At 43.1% G+C, this 25,028-nt stretch overlaps 1 protein-coding gene across 1 annotated transcript in view; it reads left to right on the top strand.

Moving 5' to 3' along the window:
* The window catches only part of SLC6A3 (solute carrier family 6 member 3), a 192,969-nt gene that overhangs the window by 120,113 nt on the left and 47,828 nt on the right, over positions 1–25,028 (top strand). Inside the window, exons 7-8 of the mRNA XM_069732277.1 lie at positions 3,818–3,942; positions 5,941–6,053. Coding sequence (XP_069588378.1) covers positions 3,818–3,942; positions 5,941–6,053 — 238 coding nt within the window. The remainder of the gene's footprint in view (positions 1–3,817; positions 3,943–5,940; positions 6,054–25,028) is intronic.

Consider the following 25,028-nt stretch of genomic DNA (forward strand, 5'->3'; position numbering starts at 1 on the left):
CAAAGTTTAACTTGTTAGTCATAATTCCAAAAGGTATGTTTGGAGCAAAGACAGTGTAACACCCCATGAAGCCGGTTGTTACAGTGGTGTTGCATTCCTTTGGGGGGGTGTGATGCCATGCCTGGAAGCAAGGAAGTTCCCTTTAACAGGTGGTACACAAACATGCAACATGTTCCAATTCCAGGCCAGAAGGGGGAGCTCTGAACCCAGTTTCAGGGGAGCTTCCCCCAGATATACAGTACAGATCAAAAGTTTGGACACACCTTCTCATTTAAAGATTTTTCTGTATTTTCATAACTATGAAAATTGTAAATTCACACTGAAGGCATCAAAACTATGAATTAACAAATGTGGAATAATATACTTAACAAAAAAGTATGAAACAACTGAAAATATGTCTTATTTTCTAGGTTCTTCAAAGTAGCCACCTTTTGCTTTGAGGACTGCTTTGCACACTCTTGGCATTCTCTTGATGAGCTTCAAGAGGTAGTCACCGGAAATTGTTTTCACTTCACAGGTGTGCCCTATCAGGATTAATAAGTGGGATTTCTTGCCTTATAAATGGGGTTGGACCATCAGTTGTGTTGAGCAGAAGTCTGGTGGATACACAGCTGATAGTCCTACTGAATAGACTGTTAGAATTTGTATTATGGCAAGAAAAAAAGCAGCTAAGTAAAGAAAAATGAGTGGCCATCATTACTTTAAGAAATGAAGGTCAGTCAGTACGAAAAATTGGGAAAACTTTGAAAGTGTCCCCAAGTGCAGTGGCAAAAACCATCAAGTGCTACAAAGAAAGTGGCTCACATGAAGACCGCCCCAGGAAAGGAAGACCAAGAGTCACCTCTGCTTCTGAGGATAAGTTTATCCGAGTCACCAGCCTCAGAAATCGCAGGTTAACAGCAGCTCAGATTAGAGACCAGGTCAATGCCACACAGAGTTCTAGCAGCAGACACATTTCTACAACAACCGTTAAGAGGAGACTTTGTGCAGCAGGTCTTCATGGTAAAATAGCTGCTAGGAAAGCACTGCTAAGGACAGGCAACAAGCAGAAGAGACGTGTTTTGGCTAAAGAACACAAGGAATGGACATTAGACCAGTTGAAATCTGTGCTTTGGTCTGATGAGTCCAAATTTGAGATCTTTGGTTCCAACCACCGTGTCTTTGTGCGACGCAGAAAAGGTGAATGGATGGACTCTAAATGCCTGGTTCCCACCGTGAAGCATGGTGGAGGAGGTGTGATGGTGTGGGGGTGCTTTGCTGGTGACACTGTTGGGGATTTATTCAAAATTGAAGGCATACTGAACCAGCATGGCTACCACAGCATCTTGCAGCGTCATGCTATTCCATCCGGTTTGCGTTTAGTTGGACCATCATTTATTTTTCAACAGGACAATGATCCCAAACACATCTCCAGGCTGTGTAAGGGCTATTTGACCAAGAAGGAGAATGATGGGGTGCTACGCCAGATGACCTGGCCTCCACAGTCACCAGACCTGAACCCAATCGAGATGGTATGGGGTGAGCTGGACCGCAGAGTGAAGGCAAAAGGGCCAACAAGTGCAAAGCATCTCTGGGAACTCCTTCAAGATTGTTGGAAGACCATTTCCAGTGACTACCTCTTGAAGCTCATCAAGAGAATGCCAAGAGTGTGCAAAGCAGTCATCAAAGCAAAAGGTGGCTACTTTGAAGAACTTAGAAAATAGGACACATTTTCAGTTGTTTCACACTGTTTTGTTAAGTGTATAATTCCACATGTGTTAATTCATAGTTTTGATGCTTTCAGTGTGAATTTACAATTTTCATAGTCATGAAAATACAGACAAATCTTTGTATGAGAAGGTGTGTCCAAACTTTTGATCTGTACTGTATATATTCTGGCTTGGAGGAGGAATTAGGTAGTTGGTAGTCGGTAGCAAACAGTGAAGGAGAGAGGAGTGTGGGCAGCAGAGCTGGGGCCGTGCTGCCACATGGTGCTGCAGCTCCAGGCCAGAGAAGAGAAGCAGACAGCATTGTATCGTAACAAGTGCCAAAGGGGAGAAGCACAGGAGAACTAAGAAGCTGAAGGAAAGCTGCGATTGAGCTTCCTCTAAGCTGTAGCGCAGGAACCGGGCTCCGGGAGCCCGAGGCTGTGTGGAACTGTATGTCCCACAGCAGAACAGGAGGGCAGAAGACTTCAAGTCAGCTGTCCACACACACACCTGAAGGTACAGCAACATACAGAGCCCAGAGTCATCCTAGAGACACCTGAAAAAGGCTTGCTTTGCCTATCATGCGGGTACTGTCCTAGAACAGGGAAAGAGAGGACCTTGTGAGTAGCCATAAGCAGCAACGGACTCACCTTACAGCACGAGAAGGAAGGCTTTCTAACCTCACCTGAGAAAATGATCCATAATTGCCGGTACCCTGGACTGTGGCCGTAAACCATCAGTAAACAGGTAAAGAGACTGCAACCTTGTGTCCTCTGATTATTGCTGGCACCACACCATCCCTGACTGAATACCACATGTGGCATCATGAACATTTCTTATTTCACAAACCCCTTTAAAGACATTCCCTTTTACTTGGATGCACAGGGCCAAGGACCAGGTTGCTGCCACCGTGACCACCCCTTTAATGATGACCAGACCGAGGTACCGAGTAACCCCTAGGCACTGGCGGGCGCTCCAACAACACTGTTCATCACCAAAGAATACCATACCCACGGTGAAGCATGATAGAGGCAATATTATGCTTTGGGGCTGTTATTTAGAGCTGGAAGAGGGGCTTTAGCCAAGATGGAGAGAATTATGAACAGTTCCAATGATCATTTAATTTTGCATAAAAAACCTTTAGTCCTCTGCTAAAAAGCAGAATATGAAGAGGAAATTCAATTTTTAGCATGAGAATGACCATAAGTATACCTCCAAAGCACCAAAAGAAGATCAAAGTTTTATAGTGGCCCAGCTACAGCCTAAACCTGAATTCAATTGAAAATCTGTGGGTTGACCTGAAGAGAGTTCTACACGAGAGATGCCCTTGCAATCTGAAAATCCTATGTCTTCCTTGCCTGATTTTTTTCTTTCCATAATGAGTCAAATATTTTCTATTGGTGAAAGCCCTGGACTGCAGATGATCAGTTCATCACCTGAACTCTTCTACTACATTACAGCATGGGTTCACAGCTGATTTTTTATTTTTTTTTGCCTGCCATCTGGACAAAACAGAAAAACAAAACAAAATGGTACAACTAGATACAGACCTTGCATTAGTGGGGATCAGCCCAACTAGGGTTAGCAAGACCCATGGTTCAGGCATAAATAAAACACAAACCACTTCTCTGGAGTGTCCCTTTCCAGCCACTGATACCCACCTGCCTTTGGAGGTCAGCTACTTAATCCCCAGACTATGTAACTCCACCGCCCACGTGACTGATCACATGACTGTGACACCACACAGGTCCTATCAGCACACGGTGGTGACGGCTCTGCAGTTGGAGATAAGGTGGACATCCTCCCACCCACTCTATAAATATTCACATAAAAAGTAGCTCACTAGGCAACTTAGCATAAACCTTACAAGCATGTATTGCGCTGGAGGAAAATACTCTGGGTTTTACATCACTGACGCCACTAAGCGTAGTGACACAAATCTCCCTTCCAGTACTTTACCAGTGACTTTGTCACATTCAGCACAGGAACTTTTTTTTTTAAACACATCCAATTGTGGAACTTATTATAATTCCAAGACCTGAATAAAATGCACTTTGTTAGTGGGACAACTAATATTTTCTTATTCTTAGCTGCTGATAGAAAAGCATCTACTTTCTCTTCTCTTGCAGAGATGCAATCATCACCACTTCAGTTAATTCTTTGACAAGCTTTTTCTCTGGTTTTGTCATCTTTTCTTTCCTTGGATATATGGCACAGAAACATAACGTACCAATTGGCGATGTTGCAAAAGACGGTAAGATTAATAATGATTCTCAAAATCTGTCATAAAGGTTAGTTTCACATTTCATTTTTCATACAATTTAGACATAGCTATTGAGGCAATATGTGCATAACATGTTTTAGTGGCTACAATGGAGGGATACAATGGGAAGACATCCAAGCGTGAACCTCTGTGAGGCAGTGACCGGTGTCACATGTAGGAGTCGCTGTTTGTTCCCCCCCAGGATGGAGCCCTATTAGACCCGCTGGAGTTCCTTGTGGTCACAGCAGTACGCCCGTGAGTCAAAGGGCAATATAAAAGTAACCTGACCTGGTCAAGCTATTTGACCTGGTATTGTTCAGGAAAACCGGTATGGGCTTTTATTTTAGAAACAGACTGCAGGAAGGAAGTGGGGCTGGAACGTTTCCTCCAGGCCAGGTCTTACAGGTGGCCTATGGCCACAGATTCCAGTTTGAGAGTGCATTGCAGTCACAGGCATAGCTGTGATTGCAATGCAGAATAAAAAATAAGTATAGGTGTTGGACATGCTAGTGTCCAAGGCAAATTTAGGGAAAACCTGCTCGGGCTTTTGGTGTTTTGAAACAGACTGCAGGATGGTAGTCGTGCAGTCCGTTTCAGTCCCGGTCCGTGTTTTCCATGTGGCTGAAAGCCACAGATTCTAGTTTAAAATCCCTGCAGTAAAGGGTTTGGCTGTGTCAGTATCAGAGATGAGTTTGCAGCAAGCAAAGCAGACAGCTCTGCCAAAGTTCAGATCTGTGTGAGAGTAACACAGAGCCCAGCAGCACAAACTCCTAGCACCCACAGCTTACATGGCGGTGCAGTCGCCCACGGTAATAGGTTAGAGGTGGACCAGCATATTTAGGGACGTTAATCTGGAGGATATGGTTCTATGTAGTTTACTATGTAGAGCTGTGAGTTGGACATTAATGCTGTGTTTTTGTGAGTTAGACATTTATGCTGTGAAGTAAACGCATTAAAGAGACTTTTTGTTTGGAACTGTGCTGGGTCACTGCCTCATCACTGCGTAAGTGTGCTACCGCTGCACTACAAACTCAAATAGAAAGCTGCAGCAGAAAAATCTGTATAGGAAAGCATTAAAATACATACCTAACAGGAACCCAATGTAATGAAAAACATAAATTATACTTTTCCACTGTTCCATTAAGTAAAATTATATAATGTTATATGGCTATGTGCACACGATGCGGATTTAGTGCGGATCCGCAGCGGATTTTTCCTGTGCAGAAACGCTGCAGATCCACACTGTGATTTACAGTACAAATGTAAATCAATGTGAAAAAAAAAGCTGTGCAGATGGTGCGGAAGAATCCGCGTGGAAACGCTGCGGATTTAAAAGAAGTGCATGTCACTTCTTTTGTGCGGATCTGCAGCGTTTCTGCACCCTTCCATTACAGAAATCCGCAGTGGTAAAAACTGCACAAAATCCGCATAAAATCCGCGGCAAATCTGCACCTGCGGACTCTGCCAGGAGATGCGGATTTTGTGCAGAAAATTCTGCACCCCATTCCGCAACGTGTGCACATAGCCTAAATATATATTGGTCTGATAAAGTTTAAAAGGAATAAAATAAAATCCTATGGATATATTTTCATAGCTTTTCCTTGAATTTACACTAAATGCAAGATCAAGTTGTTATGTGAATAAAGTCTTTGAGCCACTGCAGGGGAAATGAGGCATTATAAATCTCATTTTCAAATTAATGCTTAGTCTTAATAATGCAGGACAGAACAAACATCCTTTAACACCACTGCTTAAAGGGTTAGTCCAAAACTCAAAAGTACATTTTAATTAATAAATCTTTAAAAACTAAAAAACTTTTGTAATTTAAGTCATGGTAGAATTTCCTAGTATTTTCCCCATAGTGAATAATTGGAACAAAATGAAAATCATGTTTTTGTAGCCATTTTCAGATGTTCAATATGACAATATGTGACGTCTTGAATTACAGATAGTTATCTGATCATTGTACTTGATTTTGCTGTCTTTTAGGGCCTGGATTAATATTTATAATTTACCCTGAAGCTATAGCTACTCTTCCGCTTTCCTCTGTGTGGGCAGTTATATTCTTTATAATGCTTCTTACGCTTGGAATTGACAGTGCCGTGAGTAAATATTTTTATTATCGATGGAAAAAATGTATTGATTCTATTGGGTCACCTTCGCAGTCATCTAGTTGTACAGAAAGAAATATTACAGAATGAATAGCAAATAGAGCCTTTTCTAAACAAAAGGAAAGTTACCATATATTTTGTTTCTACCTCGCTTGATTTCTCAAGCTTTTTTTAGTTTCAATCTAAATCCATTCCTCTCCCTTTGCTCTTTTTTGTCCATATTTTTGACCTGATAGATTTGTATTAAAGGCAGAAAACTCATCAGATTCATGCTGCCTGAACCATGGTCGGCGAATGATTTAGAGCCTTGCTGCGCCTTTGCAACATGGTATAGTTTATACTGTCGTAGCTGTTTTTCATTCTGACCAAAATGTCAGCTGACAGATCACCAGTGAGGGCCAAATTGTGGAGTTAAGCCCGTCATTTTACAAGCGCGCTTGGAGACAAAAAGACACCTCACACATATCCTGTGAGCAAGTCACTTTTATCTGAAGTAATAGAGCAAGAGGCAATATTATATACCATTTACAACAACTGTAACTCTAATGTAATTCATGTAGCCCCCTCCATCACCCAGGGTCATACTGACCTTTATTCTCTAACGTACCCAGAGCATGTTGTGACTGAATATTGGGAACATACATGATAAGAAGTATGGTCTCCTTGAATTGGAGACATTAAGACTACTGCATCAACAGATTCTAGCAATTGTAGCAATTAAAGGCAAAAGGCACTTAAAGGCAAACTATTAACCCTTCTATATCAATTTCCCCCTTTTGTAAATGGTATAACCTCTGCTACGGGGTCAGCTGATGTCCACAAAGGAGCTCCTGTCTCATGGGTCTAGTACCCACAAGGGGACTTCCTACCTGCTTCACCCATCCACCCTCAGTGTGGACACTCACCTCCCCCGTCAACAGTGGCCATACGGGGCCTATGATATACTACAGAAGGTTCAGCCTTAGGGTTTTTTTCTACACATACATTATTCCATAGCTTAGGTAATATATACAGTGGGGCAAAAAAGTATTTAGTCAGTCAGCAATAGTGCAAGTTCCACCACTTAAAAAGATGAGAGGCGTCTGTAATTTACATCATAGGTAGACCTCAACTATGAGAGACAAACTGAGAAAAAAAAAATCCTGAAAATCACATTGTCTGTTTTTTTAACATTTTATTTGCATATTATGGTGGAAAATAAGTATTTGGTCAGAAACAAACAATCAAGATTTCTGGCTCTCACAGACCTGTAACTTCTTATTTAAGAGTCTCCTCTTTCCTCCACTCATTACCTGTAGTAATGGCACCTGTTTAAACTTGTTATCAGTATAAAAAGACACCTGTGCACACCCTCAAACAGTCTGACTCCAAACTCCACTATGGTGAAGACCAAAGAGCTGTCAAATGACACCAGAAACAAAATTGTAGCCCTGCACCAGGTTGGGAAGACTGAATCTGCAATAGCCAACCAGCTTGGAGTGAAGAAATCAACAGTGGGAGCAATAATTAGAAAATGGAAGACATACAAGACCACTGATAATCTCCCTCGATCTGGGGCTCCACGCAAAATCCCACCCCGTGGGGTCAGAATGATCACAAGAACGGTGAGCAAAAATCCCAGAACCACGCGGGGGGACCTAGTGAATGAACTGCAGAGAGCTGGGACCAATGTAACAAGGCCTACCATAAGTAACACACTACGCCACCATGGACTCAGATCCTGCTGTGCCAGACGTGTCCCACTGCTTAAGCCAGTACATGTCCGGGCCCGTCTGAAGTTTGCTAGAGAGCATTTGGATGATCCAGAGGAGTTTTGGGAGAATGTCCTATGGTCTGATGAAACCAAACTGGAACTGTTTGGTAGAAACACAACTTGTCGTGTTTGGAGGAAAAAGAATACTGAGTTGCATCCATCAATCACCATACCTACTGTAAAGCATGGTGGTGGAATCATCATGCTTTGGGGCTGTTTATCTGCAAAGGGGCCAGGACGACTGATCCGGGTACATGAAAGAATGAATGGGGCCATGCATCGTGAGATTTTGAGTGCAAACCTCCTTCCATCAGCAAGGGCATTGAAGATGAAATGTGGCTGTGTCTTTCAACATGACAATGATCCAAAGCACACCGCCAGGGCAACGAAGGAGTGGCTTCGTAAGAAGCATTTCAAGGCCCTGGAGTGGCCTAGCCAGTCTCCAGATCTCAACCCTATAGAAAACCTTTGGAGGGAGTTGAAAGTCCGTGTTGCCAAGCGAAAAGCCAAAAACATCACTGCTCTAGAGGAGATCTGCATGGAGGAATGGGCCAACATACCAACAACAGAGTGTGGCAACCTTGTGAAGACTTACAGAAAACGTTTGACCTCTGTCATTGCCAACAAAGGATATATTACAAAGTATTGAGATGAAATTTTGTTTCTGACCAAATACTTATTTTCCACCATAATATGCAAATAAAATGTTAAAAAAACAGACAATGTGATTTTCAGGATTTTTTTTTCTCAGTTTGTCTCCCATAGTTGAGGTCTACCTATGATGTAAATTACAGACGCCTCTCATCTTTTTAAGTGGTGGAACTTGCACTATTGCTGACTGACTAAATACTTTTTTGCCCCACTGTATATTAGCGCTTTTACGGCTACATAAAAGAATAAGCAAAGTAACAAAATTTGCATACAAGTCTGTAAAACACCAAAAATAATCCATCCCACTAGGCCGCTAAGCCAATTGGCTGGATTTAAAAAGGAGTCTCTATATTGTATTAGTCTCATTAAGAGCCTTAAGGAACCACGAAAATCTGAGTCCAAGTCTCACTTGTGCATGCAGTGTGGTGTTAATACCTTCCTTGGGTCCTGGGGTAAGGCTAAGTACAGCATAGTCCTTGCAGATACTGGGCTGTGTGCACAGATCCAACAGTCCAGCAGTTTTTGTCCTTCCGCGTCTTTTATAAGAAAAGCAAGATGTTGAATAAGTTTGTTTATCCAGTGTCTCTGTAAGATGCAAACATCCTACCACTGCCAGCAAGGTGATTAGGAGAACAGTCATTCTGCTGGTGAAAAGATCTTTTTGCAGTGACTGGCATGGATCCAGGTGGGCTTTCCCTCAAGTTTCCCTGAGGTGAATGTGGTCAGCTGGACTTTAAAACGGGCCGTCAAACCGTGGATCTAGGTTCCTTCTCACGTGTCTGTGTATGACCACCAATCACCTGGATTCAGCTGATGTACGTCTGTGTATGACCACCAATCACCTGGATTCAGCTGATGTACATCTGTGTATGACCACCAATCACCTGGATTCAGCTGATATACGTCTGCACTGGCATTAGGATCTGGAATGGATGAAAACACATGTTTATGCACCACATTAAGTCTTTTCTGTACGGCCTGGACATGGGCTGTCATAGCACCGTGTTGCTTTTGTAGCACCTGTGGGAAGTACAGACCAGCCTCTGGCAACCTACTAAACAGGACTTCAAAAGGACACAAGCCTGTCTTTCTATTTGGAGTGTGTGTGACTGAAAAGAGTGCAAGAGACAAACACTCTACCACGCTCTTTCCTTTGTCTGCCATGGCCTTTGGTTTTCCAGTTTAAGTGTCCCATTTAGTCTCATCACTTTCCCACTACTTTGTGGTCTATATGGTGCATGATATGCTTGCTGTACTCCCAGGACCTGCATGACTTCCCTCATTATTTCTCCCGTGAAGTGTGTGTCCCTATCGCTGTCTATGGTTTCTAGGACACCATACCTGCAGATCAGTTTTTTTTTTTTTCATGAGTTTGTCTGCAGTCGCTTTAGTATTTGCACATTTTACAAAATAGGCTTCCTGCCAACCAGAGAAGAGATCTACACATACTAGGATATTTTTCACACACTCCTACCTTGGGTAGCTGTATGTAGCCAGTCTGCAGTCTCTGAAACGGGTAAAGAGGCCTGGGTGTCGCTTTCTTAGGGATTTTTACTGTTTTACCTGGGTTGTGCTGTGCACAAATGAGGCATGACCGTACGAGCTTTGCGGCTGCGTAACTGAAACCAGGAGCGATCCAGGAGGCATCTTGTGTTGCTTGCGCCATGATTGGGAGCAGGGATCTTGGTATATACGATTTATCCTGATTCTCCCAAACTCTTTCTGAGTTCAGCTCAGCTCCCATTCTCCCAGTGTTCCTTCTCTGTTTGGGCAGCTGGAGGGATTTCAGGACATCTAGGCTCAGTGTGGCTGGAATACTCTGACTCCCGGCCACCGTCCACTGTTCCCTAGGCCGCCTTGCTGCTACTTTAGCAGCCTCGTCTGTCCTTCTGTTGCCCTTTTCCTCCACAGAGTCACCATCCATGTGTGCTTTTACCTTGACGATGCCAACCTGGACTGATAACGTCAATGCCTCCACTAATTGTTTCACCAGCTCTGCATTTTTAATGGGCTCACCGGCTGATGTAAGAAACGTTCTGCTTCTTCAGATAGGGCAATAATCATGGGATATTCCCCATGCACAATTCGAATCTGTGTAACTGTTAGCGACTTTACCTGCAGCAGCTCTACACGCCTCAGTGAGTGCCTTCAACTCTGCCTCCTGCACCGACATGTGAGGAGCGAGTGGTTCAGCTCGGATTACCTCATGTGAGGATACTACTGCATATCCAATGTAGAGTCGCCCATTCTGGTGGTATCTGAAGCCATCTACAAAAATAAAAAAACCTCAAAATATGCATTAGGAACAGGTTTTTTTTTCTTCCCACGAACATATGTAAAACCCACTGTCTCCTGACTCATCAGTTCCTATGCAGTCATGTTCGTGCGTCATGTCAACGTCATGTCATGTTCTCTTTCCCACCTGCCACTGCTGTCACCAATTCCCCCTTTTCTGAATCCACAGGCAGATGAGTGGCTGGATTCAGAACATTATGTCTTTTGAGGGTGACATATTCAAGTCTGATCTGTCTGATCTTAGACAGGTGTTTTGCTTGAACTTGTACGAGTCTGGCATTAATGTCACGTGGGGAACAAAATGTCAAAAAGAAAAAGTCAGTGTGATCTCACATGTCTTTCAGTAATACAGCAGCTCTTACAGCATGTACACATGTAGAAGACCCTCTAATCACTGGGTCTAATTGTGCTAAGTAGTAAGCTATCGGTCTCTGTTTCTTTCCATGTTGTAGTGTCAGTACTGCGGTAGCATGTCCACCCTGCTCTGTGAAAAATAAGAAAAATGGATGATCATAGTTTGGAATGTCTGACACAATGAGCAGCTTGAGAGAGTGGAAGGAGTCAATTGCTTCTTGAGTGAGATTGTAGGGTTCTGATGGCAAACAGTCATAGAGTGGGTGCATCATTTGTGAAGCAGACCTTATCTGAGGCCTACAGTAGGTCACCAAACCTAGAAAGGTGCGTAGATGCTGGTGTGACCTGGGTAAAGGGAGATTTGTATTGCCTGTTTTCTGTCTTCAGTCAGGTGTCTTGTACCTTCAGCAATACAATGTCCTAAAAATGTCACCTTTTATTTGCAATACTGTAATTTGTCACGTGAGACTCTGCAACCCTTTTCTGCAAAAAAAAAAACACAGCAAGGAAACTGTAGCTTCTGGACATCTGGTCCGGGCAGCAGAGCAAGAGGTCATCCACGTACTGTAGTAGTACAATCTGTGGATGAGGTGGTTGCCACTGCTCAAGAATCCCTGCCATCGCTGTTGAATAGATGGTTGGGGAGTTCTTTCCCCCTTTGTGGGAGGACCGTCCTACAGTATTGTTTACCTTCGTGAGTGAAAGACAAAAGATACTGACAGTCAGAGTGCAGTGGTACAGAGAAGAATGCATTCGCCAAATCAATAACTGTGAAACATTTTGACATCGCGGGGATCTGTGACCGTACGGTGTGTGTGTTAGGGACAGTTGAGGTCACACTCACTGTAACATCATTAATAGCTCGTTAGTCATGAACTATTCTGTAAGTGTCAGGGGAACCCTTGGGTCCTTTTTTTTCTTAATGGGATACAAAGGGGTGTTGCAGGGGGAATATCTCTGCACTAGAACCCCTGCCTTAACATACTCTTTAATATCCCTGCTCAGGGCCATTGATTTGACTAGACTTAAGGGGTATTGCCTTAACCAAAGAGGAGTGATTACTTCTCTTGATTTATCATGACAGGGGGAATGGGCAGTCGACCCATAACAGATTTTCCCCTTGCCCAAACGGTGTCTGGTACCTGACTCTTTTCCCTGTCCTCAGACATTCTGGTGTCAGGTGTTACTTTCACTACTCTTGCCATATACACCATTTCTGCAATATTACACAAGTGTTTATATAAGTCACACATTAATGTCCAAATATTTCTACCTGTATTTGATTGGGTAGAGTACCCCTTAAAAAAAACTAAATTTGATTCACAAAATGTTACCAAAAGAAAATTATATATATATAATTACGAAAGATACTGAGTCATAAAACGGGGGATCACAATGCCATAGGCCACAGCAAAGCACAAGCTTATTCTAAGAAAGTAGCAGCCCTATATAAATCCATAACTAACAGTTCCGAATACGAAAAGAAGGGATTTGAAAAATGCCAAATATCAATGCCAGTTGCTTGCGATAAGGTATATGAACTGGAAAAGACAAATAAACAGTGACTATGGTTTGAGCCAATATAATGAATGGCTAAAAAACTATATATCATATGAAGACAACCTAGAAATACACAGTAACTATACCATCTTTGTGTAAGGAAACTACTAAAACTGGCAAATGAATGGAATTAAGTGTAACTACAATAGGGCATGATTTACCTGTGGTATAATGAGCACGTGGAAGACCCTGGCGTCCCTCTGCCCTAAGTGTTTATATGAAAGTGGACTTGTGACTGTAATACCCTCAGGAGAGTACTGTATAGTGGCCTAGACAGCACTCAACTCTGCTCCCAGCAAATTCATAGGGGTATTGTCACTAACAATAAGCTTGTAAGCACCTCTTGGCTGTCTCGTGACTCTAGTCTTTTCTTGTTTAGTCATAGGGGCTTCAGTCGCTTGTCCCCCTACCCTCGCGTATTCCACAGTCTCGTCAGTAATCATGTCTGGCAGTATCAAGTCTTTGTGTACTAGTCCCAGCTGCCCCAGTGTCGGTCAAGAATTCTGTCTATTTCCCTCCCAGCATTGGTATGGTGGTCATCAAGGCAGGACCAGGTCCGGAGGGGACAAGAACAGGGCACACATTTGTCACTGGGTTGTCAGTTTCCTAGTCTGAAGGTGAAGGAGGTGGAAGATTGGTCTGAGTGTCCATTTTCTCCACAATTCCAGCACGTCACTGTTTCTAAGTCCTTAGGTCCCTTACTACGTCTCTACTGTTTTCCTTGTTTTCCAGCATACATGACACGTCGTCTTATTGTCCTAGTTTCTTCAACTCCTGAGCAACCTTTAGGAGGTCTTTGGATCTACATTTCTCCATTTAGGTCTGGCTGTCTGTACTGCGTCTCATAAGCCTTTTGTCATACCGTCAATGAATGTATTTACCAATATTTTAACATCGAGTGGGTTTACTGGACTGTACCCCATGTCTGCCCATTTCAGCTGTAACCGTCCAGAGTACATCTCTACTCTCTCTCCTTTAGTCACATCTGTAAAAGTCTTAATTTGCATCCTAGTATGTCACCTGCTTTGGTGCTCACCAACTCTCTAGGTCTGCTCAGGTGCACTTATTCGTCCATCATATTGTCTTTGTCTGTAAAATGGGAAAGGTTTGTTCTCAGGGTCAGCCAATCATTTTATCATAGCTAGCTAGTCAGAGGGCTTCCAGGGATAATACTCCTGTATCTGTCTTACACTACCTGATTACATCACAGATCATACAAGTATTTCTCCAGTCTGGGTTTGTCTGACCGCAATGTTTACAAGTCCATCTGTCTTGTCTTGGTCTCTGGTTATAAAAAGGTATGACCGTAGCAGTAATGTGTCGGTCATAGTCGGACTTTTAAGCATCAAAACATTCATAATACACCTTGCTTCCGTCCTGCTGCACTCTCTCAGATGCCATTTATTCACATGCTATTTTCCTCATTTGTCTGTGCCTTTTTGAACATCCAAACATCCATCCACTCACTGGCATTTTTGCCTGTTTCAATATTGGTCTCACATCTTTCACTGCTTCCTTTTTCCAATCTGTACAGCGGTTTTTGGATCCCATTGGGGGCCCTGACTGCACACAGAATAAGTTGCCCATGGCTTCAACTTATCCGCTCAACAACACCGAGCAGGTTCCCTACCTACCACTCGGTGGCACCGAGCAGGTGCACTACCTACCACTCGGTGGACTTAAAGGATTTTACCAAGCAGGTTCACTACCTACCACTCGGTAAATCAGCTGGCTAGCACAGCTCCATGGACGGCAAGGTTACACCACCTAATGCCGTAGACTGACTGTAGCAGGTTACTCCGTACACTACATCAGCCGTGCAGTTGGCTACCTCCTCTGTGGATCCTCAATTCGCTATATCAATCACTCAACTTGAAGCAGGAGAATCTTTTACCAATCTTTTCAATCACTTACAAATTTTCCTCTATACTAGGCACAATTCTTTCACTTTCAAATTCCAACTTGAACTTACGATATTTCTTTCTACTTCAATACATACAGTCAGTACTATTGCTTTAAACACAAAATCTCTCAGCGCGTACTGACCCGAGGATAAAATATGCACAGCTCTATATTCTACAGTGCGGCTGTATGGCTTCCCCCCCCCCTTTCTCTGGCCCACAGCACAAAAGGGAGAAATGTCAAGCAAGTCGCGTAGGGGCTCAGCTTACCCCTCCCATCAGCTATTTCGCGCTGATAAGCTTGTTGTCTTACACACACACAAACAGAATGCAGCAGTTTTCAGACTTAATCTCTACAAAACATTCATTCTCTCGGAATTAAAAATAGTTTCTCTATACAGGCAGATCACTGCATAACTTGAATAAGCTGATTCTGACCGCGTCCGGCCAAAACACATATAGAAACCTATCCAATGTCAAACCACACATAACACGGGTTTCACTGAATCTCAGATGTAAATTAAATGTACATTAAAAATATCCACAACTCATTCATCCTGGACAATTAACAACAGTTAGATAAGTAATGATACTTATGTGATCACTCATACATACATGCTCATTCAGGGATTGTTGTTTCTTTTCCTTCCACTTTTCAGTTGATTTTTACAAGAAGAAAATCCCTTATCTCAATCACTCCACCTAATTCAGCTCAAACTGCGCTGAATAATGTCTTCTGTCACATACAGAGGACCACACCTAACGGAACCCCTCATCAATCAGGGATTTATGTTTATTCCTTATACTTATTTACTCACTTCTCATCTCATTCAGAGTTCTCATAGACATACAAGGTTCACACAGCCTGCCTATTTTGTACTTTGGAATTAACACAACTCTATATAACTCTATATAACAAAAACTGCAGCAGTGTCCACTGACACTCTGAAAGCACTTTAAGGCCAAACAACAAAAACCATGGCCTTATTACAAAATACAGCTTCATATAATGTACTGCCAATCCAAAATGACCAAAATAACAACACTGCACAGAGTCTATCCCAGCTCTGTATTACACACTACACAAATACACAACCAATTAGGATACTGATAAATGATACAGATAACAATTATCATCTTATAACTCTATTATTCAACTCTCATACAGACATAAATAGACAAAACACAAAACTCACTGGTGATGTGGATTCTTTGAACCATGTTCGCAGCCTTTTACCCAGAGGTATGGAGAGATCCAGATGAGAGATTGCAAGTGCAAAACAGAGTGTAAGAATAATATTTCTCACCTTGCTGCAGCTGGTGTTTTGCATGTCCAATCTCCCAGAAGCTCCCCCATACGGATTCCGAACAGGCTGGATACACGGCCCCACGTTGGGCGCCAAAACTGTCGTAGCTGTTTTTCATTCTGACCCAAATGTCAGCTGACAGATCACCAGTGAGGGCCAAATTGTGGAGTTAAGCCCGTCATTTTACAAGCGCGCTTGGAGACAAAAAGACACCTCACACATATCCTGTGAGCAAGTCACTTTTATCTGAAGTAATAGAGCAAGAGGCAATATTATATACCATTTACAACAACTGTAACTCTAATGTAATTCATGTAGCCCCCTCCATCACCCAGGGTCATACTGACCTTTATTCTCTAACATACCCAGAGCATGTTGTGACTGAATATTGGGAACATACATGATAAGAAGTATGGTCTCCTTGAATTGGAGACATTAAGACTACTGCATCAACAGATTCTAGCAATTGTAGCAATTAAAGGCAAAAGGCACTTAAAGGCAAACTATTAACCTTTCTATATCAATACTGAAACGCTGCAGCATTTCAGGGAGAATATGCAATTGTGGCCACAAGTTTTGAGATTGACACAAATTTGGGTTTCCAGATGTTTTAGTTAGTTGGTCTTTTACTTACCATGTGTGTAGTACTGCATTAGAGACACCATACATACAATAAACTATAATTATGGTACATACTAAACATGCAGTACCTGAAATACCATTTATTTAAACAGCGGTTATTCACATGCATAACGTAACACCGCATCACTCAGAATAATTAAGCAGACTATTACATAACCAGAAAAATGCTATGGGTTTCTTCTATGGTGGTTCATTGCTGATATAGTTATATATAGTATGTGCTCATCTTCTTTCCAAACTGTTGGGAGACATGTGAATGAGTAAAAAGAGGGATTCCCTTTTGTGGTAGAATGGTCATTGGTCCCCTTCAGACTATAGGAGTCAATATTAACTCTACATCTTTCATACTTTCACCTTGATACTCAAATTGAGCAATTTGCATGCAAAATGGAAATAAAGAATGATTCATGTTTTTGCCAAAATCCCACTGGCCAATAATTACATCTCAGACCAAAAAGCCGCAGTGCCTCATGCTAGTCCAGTGAGATGCACAACAGAAGTCTTGACTGTGACAAAGTTATTTTTTACCCCAAAGCATACGCTTCTCCCTAGAGCAACAGTGACATCATTGCTGTGGATCTTCTTTTTAAAACTGGTTAGGTGCAAAATTATAGGGGTATAGCATGCATTATGTGACCTTGCAAAAATAAAAACTCGTCATCAATGATCTCTAATAGGAGGTCATCAACATAAGTAATAGTTACATATATTTACAGTATATACTGAGTACTGTGCCAAAAATTTTAGGCAGGTGTGAAAAAATGCTGCAAATTAAGAATGCTTTAACAAAATAGAAGTGTTTATAGTTTATTTTTATCAATTAACAAAATACTAAATTAATGAACAAAAAAGAAATTTAAATGAGATTAACACGTGGTGTGATCACTAGAGGTGAGCGAATACATTTGAGTGGAACTGAATTTTACAATAATAAGCATTCAATAAATGCAACTTTTTTGTAATTTGCTTTTGTGCATCTTCAGCAAAACGGCTGCTGCTTGCCGTCCTTTTTTTGATCTGTTAAAGACTATTACATTTTTTTTTATATACTTGTACTCACCTCTCTGGCCCCTTCACTCTTGACCTGACCTTTGCAGACACGTGCAGAATCCTTCTTGACTTAGTAAACCCAGACATCTCAGCTTGGCGAACAAGGCCCTGTGCAGCCAACAGTAATCCAAAGACGTGATGAGGACTAGACAGGTGGTGGAGAGGAGAGGAGGCGCCAGAAAGGTAAATCGATAAGGTATATCGATTTTTTTTACATGTAACACTTAATAGACTCTGAAGACAGGGAAATTAAATTTACATAGAATCACTGCTCCGTGAATGGAATTTAGAAGGAAAAAGTGTGCAAACAGGTAAATTCAAATTTTGCCTGTTTTGCTCATTTCTAGTGAGTAGTGACCACTCTTTCTCTTCAAAAAGGCATCAATTATTCGATGTCCACTTGCACACAGTCTTTGAAGAAATTGTTCAAACATCTTGTAGAAATAACCACAGATCTTCCTGAGGATTTTGTCTTGCACTAATTCTTTTTTCTCATCATATAATTCTAGGCAGACTCAACATTGAGATCAGTGCTCTATGGGGGGCATATCTCTTTACTTGCAGGATTCTTTGTTCTGATTTATGCTAACATTTTTTTAGGACATTCGCTGCATGTTTGGAGTTTTTCTCCTGCTGTAAAAGCTTTAAGATGCCTCTCTGATGGTATTGCATGACAGATAAGAAACTGCCTAAACTTCTCAGTATTGACAGCATTAAACCTGACCAAACCTGTGCTCCATTTGCTGAAATGTAACCCCAAATTGCAAGGAATCTCTACCAAACCTTGAGTACCTTGAGTCTTGGTGCTGTGCTCAGCTTTGTCATGGTGTATGACCTGTGACATTATACTGACTTCAAACACCTCACCTCACCACACCAGCAGAATTTGACTGTTCCTCACCCAGTTTCAAGTAAAAGCAGAGATTTTTGGCCCAAACGCTACTCACTATAACCTTCAGTCATTTAGAAATTGTTCTATATGTATTTTGCAACAATAAGGTTGTGAAGATCTTGAGACAGCTCACTGGTCTTATCCATCATGAGATGTTTCTTTTGTGGCACCTTGATAATGAGACACCTATTTATTGGCCTTCAGTTGAACCAGCTGATATTATTTTTAACTAAGTGCCAGTATTGCTCTCTAATTACTGATATATTTCAGCTGGTGTCTTGACTTTCCACGGCCTTTTGCACCTCTCTTGCTTCATGTGTTCAATACTTTTTCCTTGTGTCATTTCTCATTATTACATATAACTTAATGTATGGACATCTATGATTTGATTTCTTTACCTGTGTGGATTGGATGAATTGTTACCAATATCTAATGAGAATTTAGTGGCCATTGCAACTTTAAAAATATATTTACTTAGAAAATTGGTGATGGATAAATATACACTGAGCAAAAATATAAACGCAACACTTTTGCTTTTTGCTCCCATTTTTCATGAGCAGAAATCAAATAGCCAAGACTTTTTCTAAAGATAAACAGTCACACTCAGAATTCCTTTAAGTTACAAACAATTTAGAATTTTATTTTCAAAACACCAAAATTAAATGATTCACCACAGTTGAGACAATAAGGTATTCCAATGGTATAAGCTAATGTTTTGACCCACTTGGTCTTTATCAAACTTTACTCATAGTAAAAAGGCAAGGAGAAGAAATATTTCATGAGAGGTGCTGGAGGCCCATTAAGGGCTACTTGTATGCTGCATCTGGAGACTGCGGTCTATGTACACAAAAGGCCTTAGTGAGCTCTTCTCCTCTGCTCAGGATCTCCCTGACAGGTGAGACATATTCCTATGCTGATTAGACAGCATGATTATTGCACAGGGGTGCCTTAGGGTGGCCACTATAAAAGGTCACTCTAAAATGTGCAGTTCTACAGTATTTGCGTGCCTGGGTGGTTAGAAAACCAGTCAGTATCTTGTTGGACCACTAATTGCCTCCCGCAGTGCTACACATCTCCTTTGCATAAAGTTGATCAGGTTATTGATGGTGGCCTGTGGAATGTTGGTCCACTCCTCTTCACTGGCTGTGCAAAGTTCTTGCATGGCCAGCACAATCTCCGAAGATGTCAGCCATTGAGCATGTTTGGGATGCTATAGATCGGCACCAGTGGCGTAACTACAAAGTTATGAGCCCCGGTGTGAACTTCCCCCCCACCATGCCAAAATATTTTCCACCCAAATTCACATTTTCCCTATTCATTTCGCACACTATAACTTTATTGCAAAGTTGTATAGTGTGACCTCAGTGGCGTAACTATCCGGTGCCCCATCCTGGTATATGTTTGTCCCCCGTACTGCTGTTGTTATGTAATGTATAAAAGAAAATAGTGGTGAGCTAGTGTACTCGTTGCTCGGGTTTTCCCGAGCACGCTCGGGTGACCTCCGAGTATTTGTTAGTGTTTGGAGATTAAGTTTTCATCGCAGCAGCTGTTAGCTATTAGCCAGCTTGATTACATGTGGGAATTCCCTAGCAACCAGGCAACCCCCACATGTACTTAACCTGGCTAATAGCTGTAAATCATTCAACTGAGGCGATGAAAACTTAATCTCCGAACACTAACAAATACTCGGAGGTCACCCGAGCGTGCTCGGGAAAACCCGAGCAACGAGTATATTCACTCATCACTAAAAATAAACCATTATACTCATCAGGGTCTTACATAGAAGTCATGGGGATCCATATAGGAAGTTTAATGCACCTCCATAGTCCTCCTTATAATATAATGCACCCCCATAGTCCTCTATATAATATACTGCACAGTTCACAGTCATATAGTATAATACACTCCCCATATTCCTCCATATAGTATAATACACTCCTCATAGTCCTCCATATAGTATTATACACTCCCCATAGTTCTCCATATAGTATTATACACTTCCCAGTCCTCTATATAGTATAATACACTCCTCATAGATCCATATAATAAAATACACTCCTCATAGTGCTCCATATAGCATAATACACTCCTCATAGTCCTCCATATATTAAAATACACTGCTCAGTCCTCCATATAGTGTAATACACTGCTCAGTCCTCTATATAGTATAATACACGCCTCATAGTGCTCCATATAGTATAATGCACTGCCATCATCATCCATGTTGTACAATTCACTTCCCATAGTATAATGCATAGTTCTTCATATAGTATAATGTATTCCCCATAGTCCTCGATACAGTATAATGCAGCCCACAAATAGTATAATGCAGCCACCCCACAGAGTATAATGCAGCCACCGCACAAAAGTATAATGCAGCCCCACCATACAATATAATGTAACCCCCATAGAATATAATGCAGCCCCCCTCATAGTATAATGCAGCCCCTCCATACAGGGGCAGTGAAAAAGACATGGGCAAATGGTGACTGGGGGCAGGGGAGAAGGACACAAGGGTGCTAGGGGAGACAGGCACAAGGGTGACACAGGGGGGTTAGTGAGCAAGGAAGACAGGGCACAAGAGGACACAAGGGGGCTAGGAGGCAGGGGAGAAGGGCACTAGGGGACTAGTGAGCAAGGGAGACTGACACAAGGGGACACACGGAGACCAGTGGGCCAGGGAGACTGACAAGGGGACACACGGGGACTAGTGGGCAAGGGAGACTGAATCAAGGGGACAAGGGAGACTGGCACAAAGTGACACAAGAGAGACTGACACAAGGGGACACATGGGGACTAGTGGGCAAAGAAGACTGACACAAGGGGACTAGTGGGCAAGGGAGACTGACACAAGTGGACACACGGGGACTAGTGAGCAAGGGAGAATGACACAAGGGGACACACGGGGACTAGTGGTCAAGGAAGACTGACACAAGGGGACACACAAGTACTAGTGGGACTTCGAGAGCAGAGTAGATAGGGACGCATGGGGAGACGGGGCTGTAAGGGGACAGGGGAAGACGGGGAAGACTTGGGAGCACAGAAGAAGGGGGCACAGGGATTATGAGGACAGGATAGATGGGGAACACATGGTGAGAAAGGGGACAGGGGAGACTTGGTAGCAGGGCTGATGGATCACACGGGGACAAGGGGCAGGATATGCATGAGGGTGCAGGAGGACTCAAGGCATGGGAGATGGGGAGCATTGGAGGACCACGGGAGTAGTGACAAGGTGCATACGGGAGCCCGAAGAGCACAATGACCTGAACCTGGGGACCTACGTGGACATGGGGTGCAGGAGAGCAGGGAGGAAACTGGGCTGGTGTCACAGGGGCCCGGGGATGGCGACACATGGGCAGCAGACACACCTCACTGCCGCCGGTCCCATACAGCCGCTGCAGCATCCCCCTCTTGGGTGGCTGGGTCCACGCGCCCCTTGCCATCTCCAGAGCCACCTGTTCCTGGGCCCAGCAGCAGCCACAGGCTCCGTCAATATGGCGGCTGCCATCACCTGTGCAGATGCTGCACTGCCTGGGCCCTGCACACAGCGGGTGCACGATGAAGTGATGTGATCGTGTACCTGCAGTGTCAGAGGCAGAGCTGACTCTCTCTCCTCCATCATTGCTTTGAACTGTACTGGTGTCATAGACGCTGGTATAGTTCAATGCGGTGGCAGGGAAAGTTGGGTGCCTCTGACCTGCCAGGCCCCTGACCTGCCAGGCTCGGTTGCAGCGGCAACCACTGCGACTGTGGTAGTTATGCCCCTGTGTATAGGGTAGGTACAAGGTATTTATTGGCCATGTATAGGGTAGTTACAGGGTGTGTACATGGTAGTTACATGTCCCCTTATGCATCGTGCACAGAAAATAATGTCCCTGCACCCCAGCACCAGCTGCAGACAGGGCTGCACTGGCAGAATCCCCCTGGGTAGGAGAGGACACCACTGGGAGCACACACACCTGAGTGTCCAGCATGGAGGATCTGGGAGGCGCTGGCCCTGCCTCCTGCTCCTCCTCCTCCCTGTGATTTTCATCTTCCCCGCAGCCTCCTCATTCCTCCTCCTCTCCATCCTGACCCTCAGCCTCTTTCTGTCCGGTCTCCTCTGCTCGGGATTCCTCCATGTTCAGTAAGCTGCAGGTGACCGCATCCCTGCCGCCTATGTCATGGTCCTGTGCTCCCTGACATGCCTGTCACCAGTCGGTGCTGCGATCGTCACTATGGAAACCTGTCGGCGCAGGCTCCGTTCTGTGCGGGGTTAGACCTGTGAGGGCTGCGGTGACGGCGGCGATGAGGGCTACGGGGCATATGGAGACCATATAGGACCACTGTCTGTAATGTGGACACATAGGTAGTGATGAAGGTTAACCCTTTCAGGAGCAGTGCCTTACAGCAGTCACAGGAGCCTGACAGTAGGATGGTTCCTCCTAAGCCTCTATATGGCATGTACATCATAGATGCCGGTATGGTTTATTCGGGTGCCTCTGACCTGCTGGGCCCCTGGCCTGCCAGACCCGGTCGCAGTTACGCCCCTGAACGTTGTATATGATATTGTGTTCAAGTTAATGCCAATATTCAGCAACTTGATGCAGTCATTAAAGAGGAGTGAACCAACATTCAAAATGCCACAATCAGCATGAAAAATGGGAGCAAAAACAAAAGTGTTGAGTTTATAGTTGTATTCAGTGTACATACTGTATGCTCTATACAGATGTGTACATCTATATATTTATTAAAATGAGTGTGTGTGTGTGTGTGTGTGTGTGTGTGTGTGTGTGTGTGTGTGTGTGTGAAGCTGAGCTGTGATTGGTCGCTATGATCAAATGTTTTCCTTGTAGACAGTTGTGGTAACTGAGGCCTATTATTCTTATCATTTCTATGGTGTTATCTTCCTTCTGTAAAGCTGGAAATAACATAATTCATTACCGTGCCGACGCAGACCACCCTCTGCCACAGACTGCAGGGGGAGCCCAGGGGGAACCCAGTATCACACAAGATAGGATTAGATACACGTCTCAGCAGACTGTATCACACAGGATAGAATTAGATACACAGCCCAGTATCACACAGGATAGGGTTAAATACACAGCTCAGCAGACAGTATCACACAGGATAGGATTAGATACACAGCTCAGCAGTAGTAACACAGGATAGAATTTTATACACGGCTCAGCAGATAGTAACACACAGGATAGGATTAGATACACGGCTCAGCAGATTGTATCACACAGGATAGGATTAGATACACAGCTCAGAAGACAGTATCACACAGGATAGGATTAGATACTAGGATTAGATACATGGCTCAGCAGACTGTATCACACAGGATAGGATTAGATTCACAGCTCAGAACACAGAATCACGCAGGATATGATTAGATACACAGCTCAGCAGACAATATCACACAGGAGAGGATTAGATACACGGTTCAGCAGATAGTATCACATAGGAGAGAAATAGATACATGGTTCAGCAGTCAGTATCACACAGGATAGGATTAGATACACAGCTCTTCAATGGGAAGAAGGTCATGTGAGACATCAAGCTTATTGAGAATTTCACAAGAAAAAAACAATGGTATGCTTGGTTTTAATGTAACTTTATTCTTTCCTGAGTAATTTACAAGTTTATGACCATTTATAAAATGTGTTCAAAGTGCTGCCTATTGTGTTGGATTGTCAATGCAACCCTCTTCTCCCACTCTTAACACACTGATAGCAACACCGCTGACGAAATGCTAGCACAGTCTTCCAGTGTCCGTTGTTTAAGATGCTGCAGTATCTTCACAGCATAGACAATTGCCTTCAGATGACCCCAAAGATAAAAGTCTAAGGGGGTCAGATTGGGAGACCTCGGTGGCCTTTCATCTGGTCATGATGACCAATCCACTCTCCAGGAAACTGTTCATGTAGGAATGCTCGGACCTGACACCTAAGATGGTGCATCACCACATTATGGGTGTCAGGTCCGAACATTCCTACATGAACAGTTTCCTGGAAAGTGGGTTGGTCGTCGTGGGCCAGTTGAATGGCCACAAAGGTCTCCCGATCTGACTCCCTTCGACATTTATCTTTGGGATCATCTGAAGGCAATTGTCAATGCTGCGAAGATATGAGATTGCAGCATCTGAAACAAAGGATACTGGAAGCCTGTGCTAGCATTTCTTCTGTGGTGTTGCTATCAGTGTGTCAAGAGTGGGAGACAAGGGTTACATTGACAATCCAACACAATGGGCAGCACCTTGCACACATTTTATAAGTGGTCATAAACTTGTAAATAATTCATGAAAGAATAAAGTTACATTGAAACCAAGCACACCATTGTTTTCCTTGTGAAATTCTCAATAAGTCTGATGTGTCATATGACCCTCTTCCCATTAAAAAAATAAAGTTGAATCCAAAATAGCCGACTTCAAAATGGCCGCCATGGTCACCACCCATCTTGAAAAGTTTTCCCCCTCACATATACTAATGTGCCACAAACAGGAAGTTGATATCACCAACCATTCCCATTTTATTTAGGTGTATCCATATAAATGACCCACCCTGTATTATCATGACCAAA

This window comes from Ranitomeya imitator, chromosome 6, assembly GCF_032444005.1.
Source record: "Ranitomeya imitator isolate aRanImi1 chromosome 6, aRanImi1.pri, whole genome shotgun sequence".
In the NCBI taxonomy this organism is placed as follows: Eukaryota; Metazoa; Chordata; class Amphibia; order Anura; family Dendrobatidae; genus Ranitomeya; species Ranitomeya imitator.